Source organism: Pundamilia nyererei, unplaced genomic scaffold (assembly GCF_000239375.1).
Source record: "Pundamilia nyererei isolate P.nyererei 1_Seehausen unplaced genomic scaffold, PunNye1.0 scaffold00136, whole genome shotgun sequence".
Taxonomy (NCBI): domain Eukaryota; kingdom Metazoa; phylum Chordata; class Actinopteri; order Cichliformes; family Cichlidae; genus Pundamilia; species Pundamilia nyererei.
Window position 1 is genome coordinate 1,659,672 of NW_005187537.1, and position 9,234 is coordinate 1,668,905.

Genomic DNA, 9,234 nt, shown 5'->3' on the forward strand with positions numbered 1-9,234 from the left:
CTTTTTAGCGCTAATGCTTTCCTAATAGTCGCTTGTTGAGTTAATAGTTAAATAGCTGGCAGGATCATTGTCCTTGCCTTTCATTTACCCTCGCGAATAAAGCCAAACACATGTTCTCTCATCAAAGCCTTACATTTAGCCTCTGACCTGCTGGTACTGTAAGACTGCAGCAGCTGTGTCGGCCCTGGTAGAGCTTGCTTTACATTTGATTATAAGAGTCACTCAAATGAAAAGTGTGTATGTGTGCATCAGTGGCAATGAGACTTGTGACATGTACAGGAATCAAACACCCATAGTATTTCAAAGATTTCCTTTTTACTGACCAGATGTATACATGTTTGATAATAAAAAATAAAAAAAAACAACACTGGATGGCTCAGTTGGGAGAGTACAGTTCCTTCATTTAAATGTTTGGATTTAATATAAATGCATAAAAGAGTACAAAAATAAAACATTTGTATGAGATAAATTTTACATAGGAAGAGGAGATTTAAATGAGTAAAAGGGTGGAAGAAAAAATCAAACCAGTTAAATTCAGTTACACATTCAATGATCACAAAAGAGTAGAAACAGGACGATAAACCGTTTTAAAAAAAGAAAAGAAAAATACAGAATGTAGTGTTTAAAGTTAGTAATAATACATTTTTTTGCTAAAACATGAATACATCAGGTATAAAGTGCATTTCTATCTGCATGACAGTTGTAGGTAGTCAAATCTATATACATATATCCATTGCCAGTAATGGTAGTATTTGTTCTACTGCAGCCCTCTGTGTTACCAATTGTTTTTATTACTATTTTAATTACCTTTTTTGCACACCCATGTTTGGAAGTGGTATTCACATTGAGAGGCTATTTTGATCAGTGTCACAATTTCTTCTCACAATTTCTCGGTAACTGACACAATTTTATGATTCTGGTAAATCTCGTCTTATTGGCTGCTCATTAAAACACAGTTTGGAAACCAGATGTTGAGCTTTTACAAAGAACAACAAAAAAAAGAAGAAAGAATTAAGACGCAGGCGCATAATCAGCCACAGAACAGCTGTAGGAAATGCTGCAGCTCTCTCTGCATTAATTTCCATCACAAAAACATTGTATTGCTATTTTTATAGGGGTTTTCAGTTGGGGGGCAGCTGGCATTCACTTAAATTCCTTGGTGCCAATTAACTTAAACTGATTATTTATTTTAGAGGAGAACTTATACATCAATTTGTGTAATCTGAAATCTAACATGATCAGAATAAACTGATCCACAGACCACAAGACTGTGCTCCTCACAAATGGGATGCTCAATAAAGTTTGATATGGAGGAAACCTTCTAGCTAAGACACGTCATCCCTCTTTAAGCCCCTTCACGCTGGGTGGGGCCTTTGCTTTTTTCCTAAATAACGGAGAGGCCAAAGGAAAAATCTCCAAAAATAGCTCTTTACTTTTAAAGTCCATTAACAAAATAGTATTTACACTATGGTTAGGAAAGTATACACTCATAGATATAATAGCACTTTGCACTAATATTTTGTTAAATCTATAAGTGGTGAAATGAAGTGGTGAAGGATGCAGCAGTGCTAGGAGCATGGTGTTTATGGTGAAGACTTTGAAGCTTGTGCATGGAGCACAAGGCTGCAGCGTGTCAGCTAGAGTAAGTGCTGTACAATTTAACACATGATCTGGTATCATGTTACATATCTGCGATGATGTGGTCCAAATCCTCAGCGGTGGCTCGGGAGGATTTCTGCAGGCATTTTAGTTGCCCTGTTTGGTTTTCTTAATCCTGGAAGGGAAAAGCACATTTGTCATGAGAACAAAGTAGACACGGGAACTACAACGTCAGAATCATATGGCTTTTTGGTGCTGACTGTTCACGCGGTCTATATATTTGACACTCTATATAATAGAGTGTCAAAACACAACAAAAGATAAATGCACGGTAACTTGTGAGTAGTAAACACCAAAAGTGGAAATTAATGAGCATTTAGTCCAGTGGCACAACTCACGGCTGATTTCAGTTCCAGGTTATCAAGTAAAAACAGCTGCTTCGTGTTTAGAAAGCCGAAATGTTTTTGACTTGTAATCATGAGCTAACCATCTTAGCAATAATAAATGTAATTTGATTTCTGCATTCACTTTCAGTTGGCCGGTCAATTAGTGGGCCATTCTGAAAATGTTATGTCTGAAGATGTAATTTTGCAGAGCACTGACGTGAAGCAGTCTCAGGGCGATGATGCCAAAGGATAAACAGGATATTAACAGCATAAGCACTTGGAACTCCAGTGGGTTCTTTAATTATATCTGCCACACTCGTCAGATACAAAAAGGCAATCATCATTTAGTTTACAAAAGTAACGCATGGCTTATAATCGTGTGCATTTCTACACATTACAAGCAGGTTTATGCCTCCTCCTCTATGACTGCATGTGTAAGTGGAAACACATTAGATCTGACTGATTGTAAACAAGCAACATGCACTCTACATGCGCTATTTTGTTATGCAGAGGGCTGTTCACGCCTCATCAACCCGAGGGCTCCACAGTCATCCTTGAGACAGGCCGTCTGACTGCTAGACTGTGGGCGGATCTGTCAGTGTGTATTGAGTGTGTATGTCACAAGCTGGATTAAATGCCGTAGTGCGTTTAGTTTTCTTTACATGAAAAGACGGGAATCCACATGTGACATTCCAAAAACTCTTTTATCCGCCTCCATCGCACAGTGCAGGGTTTGTTTCGTTCTTTAAATAACAGACATGGCAACTTGATCCCTTCTATAAACTTTGTTGTACCAACATCTTTCAGAAAAGTGTCTGCTTCCTCAGGGAAGGAAGGAGACAGTGACTTTTAATGCCACCAGTCTCAGTATGAATTTAACTTGATTGTGCAATTCAGAGTTGCATAAGGTGACAACGAATCCCATCATATTACATTATTTTTACAAATTTAGAACGTTATCTTTATCTTTACTCTCCGATGTAACGTTTAATGCACTAAATGTCCTAAACTCTAAACAGTATGCAAGTGTGCCGTGTATAGTGTAAATATATTAAACTGCATTTGCTAGACTGTGTTCCAGTATGAATAGTGATGACCAGGAACAAACCTGTAATAGCACTTAAGAGCAGATTAAGTGCACCCACACTTTGTATGTGAAAGTGGAAACGCTTTACTCCCACTTGGTCATGTACCAGCATGTTTTGACTTTGGGTTCCAATATAAATTGGGCAATTGAGAGCTTTTACTCCCACAATAGTCTATTGGTAAACATCCAAATGCGCATTTGCGCCTTTGGATTTGTAGATTCTTTGCTTTAAATTTCTATAGAGTGTAAGTGAGTATATCCCACTTGTGCCAACAGATTTGTTAAAGCCAGACGGGATTGTGTATTACAGAAAAATGACCCCATGACTAAAATCTGCTGGATTTGCTGATACTTACTTGTTGAGAGCGTTCTTCAGGTACTGCTGCAGCCACCGGATCTCAGGGTTCACGCACACCTCCTTGTTTGACTTCAGCTTGGCACTGATTAGAAAAAGGATAAGATGAGGATAAAAGCTTGAATTATGCATAATCATTAACAGTGGGTATCTTAACACACTGTTATCAAACTGACTGAATTAACACTGACTTGCTAGTTTGATACTTGCAGCGAACCTCTTAACAGTAGTGCCTTAATTTGTAAGTGATGCTGCTACAGAAATTAATATGCATTAATATTGTTAAGATACTGACCCTTAAGGTACTTTAGTGTTAGGTCAAATTAGAATATATTGCAATGCGCAGGCTACTTTCTAAAGCCATGATAGTCCTGTGGTTATTTAAAGAATGGGCTACAACCATATCATATGTCTCCATGTGGGGGACCATGCCTCATTTGGCAACAGATCTTGTTTTAAGTAGCTTCAGACATGTTTTATGTCTCTTTATGTAAACTTGTAAGATATGGCAATTTTATTTTTCCATGCTTCTGAAGTTCTAATGCAACTGACCCTTTTTCACTGATGTTGCCACACACTTTCATGTATGGATTTGCACTGCACAAGCTGTGCCGACGAATGCGATCTCAACTAAAGGTTGTATGAACAGTATGAAGAGAAAACGCTGCGTGACAAGCAAATGAGAAGCAAACCCAGTTACAAAACCCACGATTATTGCTTCCTGGTTAAAAAACAAAACTGTATCCAATTTCCACCACCTTTTCACATTCGCTCATACTCAAACGGACCACTTCCTGTGGATGCGTCAGTGGGCCAGTTGCAAAAAGAACGACTTGTTTTCTGTGAATGAGCGAGCGAGTGACTGAGGGGCGTGTATGTACAAATTCATGCATGATTCCTTTCTCTGGCTTGTCACCCTGCAGAGATTGATGGTGAGAAATGTCCGAACTAGGAGGAAACCTGCCTAACGTTTATATGGCCCAGACAGAAAACGTGCTGCCTGGAGAAGTCAAAAACAACACTCACATCACTTGGAAGGGGCAGTTGGGTGTGTGGATGAACCTAAGTTCTCGGATGTAGTTTCGTGGGACGGTGTTGACTGTTGAACGGCAGTAGCATCTCTCCACCAGGCTGATGGGCTTTGCTGAGAAAGCAAAAGAGAAGTTGAGTATAACAAAACTATTTTAAAGTAAAGCAAAATTTAAACAAAGCAGTAATTCAGATAAAATTAAATGAAATATCATTCCTGTATGAAATGACATACACTTATTGCAATATCACAAATTCCACCAGCAAATAAGATAAAAATACAGCAAGTCTTTAGCCTATCAAAGCACAAAGTAAGCATGCACCAGCCCTCTGATTATGAACAAATAAATAATATGCCCCCTGCAGTGAAGTATACAGAGTCTTTTGGATTTAAAGCGTTTGATTTTTATCCCTCCATTCTACTTGTTTATCTCTTTCCTTGCCGAGAAGCCTACAGTCAACACTGCCAAATAGGACTAACAAATGACACTGACAGATGAAAATTCCATATTTAATCTTTACAAAATCCAGTTTCTGCTCATCCCACACAGCAAACAGAGAGACTGAGTACATTATTAGCGGGGGTTTTACACCCACAAACACTAAGCTCTTTCAAACATCATTGTGTACTGTGTGGTCCCTGCGTGATGGATGTGCGCAGTTTCCATTGGAGCCTCACCTTTCAGGTTCCTACACTGAGATGGTCACAGTTGATTAATGTGGAAAAATAAAGATAATCTTTTTTCCCCGTTTCGTTACGTCTAAAAGCGGCGTTGGAAATAGATAAAGCATACGCGCCGATAGAAGTTAGTTTTAGCCCAAATACAGTTTATACACAGTTGTTTTACTTGTCAGTAAATTGTTTTAATGCGACACTGGCAGACTGTAAGTCACAGATGGTGAAACCTGCCCCAGTGGATTAAACTATGCTAATTATTTTTTACACCTGATTACCATGATAAAAGAGCGCAACACCTTCAAGTTGGGTGATTGATGTCGCCACGTAGGCTAGCTGAGGTTTGGCTTCTAGAGACTTCATTTGTGGCTAATTAAAAGAAAACAAAGGGAAGGACAAACACACGCTGATCACTGATCCAGCGGGGAAATTCCTATACGGCAAGAGCCACATGTGCAGCCTGCCGTGCTTTACGCACGGCGAAAAATGCACTCTCCCTTCTTCAATGAAAAAAAAAATGCATGAAAGATTTATGCATTTTAAAAAATGTAAATAAAAATGTAAATTTTCAGGTCCAATTTACGTTTTTTCCCCCTTTCCCCCCCACAGTATTTGCACTCCGAGTGCACGCAATTGGAATTTCTCATCTGATGTCGTGCTCAGATTTTTGGCAACTAATATTATAAATACACACTGATTTACAGTAACTGTATTTAATGTAAAATAATTAGTAACAAAAAAGTATTTAAAAAGAACTGCGGACGTACTGGACCCCGATAGAGTTGCAGAACTCTATCGGAATAATTATTTATAGAAATACTATAGACATCCAGGGTCGCAGCTTGTCTGGAGCCTATCCCTGCTGTCTGGATACGCGGAAGAAATGATGGATGAATGGATGAATGAATGGACTACAGACAAGACAAGTCAACAGGTGGACAGCGTAAAAGCAAATATGTTGCTGATACTTCCCTCCAATACGCAGCACAGCTGCAATACAGTCTAAACAAAATCTGAAGCAACATAAAACAGCAACCCCGAAAATGAATCCATACCTTGCGCTGGAGGTGCATATATCATCACCATGAGTACAGCCACGACCGCCAGTAGTTTCACATCCATTTTGCGTTAATGTCAAAGAGTTCCGAAACTGCTCAGAGTAAAGTCCAGAGGAGTTCTGACAGACGGGGCACCGGCGGAGTGTTAAATTAGGCACCACTGCGTCAAGCTACCATAAAGAAATGGTGTTTCCGGTCACCAAGGACCCGTTTTTTACTTTAACGGATATTTATGAAGTAATAAGGCGTCAAATTGTAACAAAAATCACTTTCAGAAAAAAACACGTCATAGATGAGCCGTCGTTTTAATAGATCTGTGTTAAATGTTATATTAATTACTTTGTCGTGATTTTATTTTGTAGGAGCTTTTTATTATTTCCGGTGTTTTAGGAGGATTTTTGGATACAGCCTATACAGCACGATAGACCCCCAGGCGCGCGCAAGTGTGCACATGCCTCTGACGAAAGTGTTTAATGAAAGTGTTCTTTTTTTTTTCTTTTTTTTTTTTTTTACATGTCAGAAGACTTGGCAGTAAGCTGATTGGTAGCTGCTCATTTATTTCCTAAAAAATACGTGTAGGATCCAAAGTGTACCTTCAAGCAATTGGCACGATTTCTTCTGCACTGTCCTTAAAGCTGCTGCTGAAAAGAAAGAGAAACATTTTTTTGTGCATGCTTTTTTCATGCTTCTTGGTTTTTCATGTTATAACTGGTCATCGCAGGGACTTTACTGACCCTACATAAATAAAAGTGGGAAGAATTTGCGTGACTATACACTAATGTTTCCAAAAGTAAAAAATGTGGTGTAGAAAGAGCATACAACACTTTTGGCCTTTTGGAGAATGTGTGGGTGTATACGCCTAGATCTGAGAAATTTATTCCTATTCACATGTTCATCAAATGATACCTTATACTAATGCGTTAACACCATAATTACGTTTTTAGATTGTTTAAGTTAAATACACACAACTGAACTCCATGCAATTCCACTAAGTAAATAGAAACTGCAGACAACCAAAGCTTATATTTACACAGACTGAGGTTGTGTTTTGAGACATTTTTTTCAGAATCTCAGAGCAACATGAATAATGTGACTAAGTGGTTGGTTTTGTATTTTCTATTCTTTCTTTTTTCAGTTATTGCAGACATATCCTCTCATCACACCAACTGTGGGAAAGCAAACCACCTGCTGACAGCACACTTTATCATGAAAATGAGCGAGGAATAGAAGATGGTTGTTCAAGGAGAATAACTTTGTTTTGCGCTTGTTTTAACTCTCTAGCCGGTATCGTAAGTAAAAAGGACAATTCCTCTGTTGTGTTGGCAAGATCTGCTTTATGACCAAAGTGTTTGTGACAATAAAGTCCTGACATAACCAATACTTACCCTTTTTGTAAACCTGTTTGTTCATAATTCTGAGACATTTTTGTTAGATTTGTTGCAGGCTGTCTGTGTTTTGGATCTCATGATGAATGAAGCCATGGATACCAGACGCACGGGAGGAGACGCACGGAGGGTAAAATTAGCTGACAGCTGAAAGGACATATTGACTTCTCTCACAGGCCACAAAGGCTAACTCCAAGAGTGCATGTTAGAAAGACAGAGTAGGCAAAAAGTAAAGAGCGTTGCACAAAGGCCCTGATATTTCAGTAAGCGTCCTCTCAGCTTGGAGTGAAGAGTTTCAGATCAAAGTGCTCACCTCATCAACCTTGCTTGTTCTCACACAGGATGCCTGACATGTCGCTACAATCTACAGGTTATGCTCACTTCACTGCACTTTCCTGTGAGCCTGCACAAACAGCAAACGTGTGCAGCGGGGTTTGCGCAAGCACACAGGCAAATGGAAGTCATTTGTCTCAAGCACAAGTACATACACATGCTCTCACATCTACTCGGTCTATGCGCATAGTTCAGGCTGTCAGTGGGGGGCAACCTGTGACATGTCATGGGAGAGAAGTCAAAGCACATTCAAGTATTCAGACGTTTCTCAACAGTAAGCAAGATTTACTTTCTTGGCCAGAGGTGAATGGACTATAATAGTGTGGTTACATAAGCAGATTTGGCAGAACATCTGCCCAATTGTTTTGTTTTTTTCCACATTATCTGGCTGTGTTTTCCCGAAATGAAACTTTTCTTTTTTTTTTCTCAGCATATGCAAATGTTTATAGAAACCCTTATTAGGGTACGTTTTCTAAAAATGAAACAGAAAAAAGGTCTCACATTTCTGGGGTCATTGATTCACATGATTGTGAATGATAAATGGGCTGATAGTTATATAGGAGTTTTTTACTCTGAGCACTCAATGCACTTTTGTTTCTAAACTTGTCTAAAGCTCACACGTTTACACTCACAGGATGTTCAGGATGTTGCCCAAGGATACTTCGATTTGCTCCAATCTGTCCTGACCTTCCAATTGGTGAACGCCGCGCTCTACCTCTGATGGCTATAGTGGTCGATAGTGGTTTGTATATAATGCACACACATGTCTACCTGCTATGTGTTATTCACACCTGTCCAGCATCCAGTAACTTTGAGTTGCAGCATAGTCTTCTGTAGCCCATCTGTCTGGTTTGGGAGGTCTCACTGTAGGGGTCCATCTGCTCTCTTCGTGAGTCGTATCTTACTGTACTCTCAAAGAATAAGGTAAGATGGAACAGTTAAGGTTTTTCTCTGAAGTTGTGAAGGCAGGTGTCCTCCAGAGTTTTTGTTTTTTTGAAGCCTTGAAAATGTCACATGTCTCATAAATGTCTAAATACAGTTTACATACTTATCCCTACGTCACATACATACACACTGTTTATTCCTCGCCTACTGTGCCAAATCTCTTGATCTCTAGTCTCATCAGCATAACACTTACAGAACAAATGTTTAAACATACTCGTTTAAAAGGGGTCTGTATGCTGTTGATGATAAGTAGGAAAAATGCAAGTCTGTCACATGCCACTAGATTGTTAAACATTCCTCTACCATTATTCACCTTTAAAAAGAGACCATGTGGTGCAAGGGGGCTGAAGTATGGATGGCTGAACGTATTATGGTGGGGTT

At 39.2% G+C, this 9,234-nt stretch overlaps 1 protein-coding gene across 1 annotated transcript; it reads right to left on the minus strand.

Moving 5' to 3' along the window:
* Positions 1 to 293: 293 nt before the first annotated feature.
* On the minus strand, positions 294 to 6,330 carry cxcl12a (chemokine (C-X-C motif) ligand 12a (stromal cell-derived factor 1)). The gene is made up of 4 exons (XM_005743910.2): positions 6,188 to 6,330; positions 4,454 to 4,571; positions 3,429 to 3,512; positions 294 to 1,774 (listed from the first exon to the last, which is right to left on the minus strand). Exons 1-4 carry the CDS (start codon positions 6,252 to 6,254, stop codon positions 1,747 to 1,749), a joined length of 297 nt encoding a protein of 98 aa, XP_005743967.1. The 5' UTR covers positions 6,255 to 6,330; the 3' UTR covers positions 294 to 1,746.
* Between the last annotated feature and the right edge of the window lie 2,904 nt (positions 6,331 to 9,234).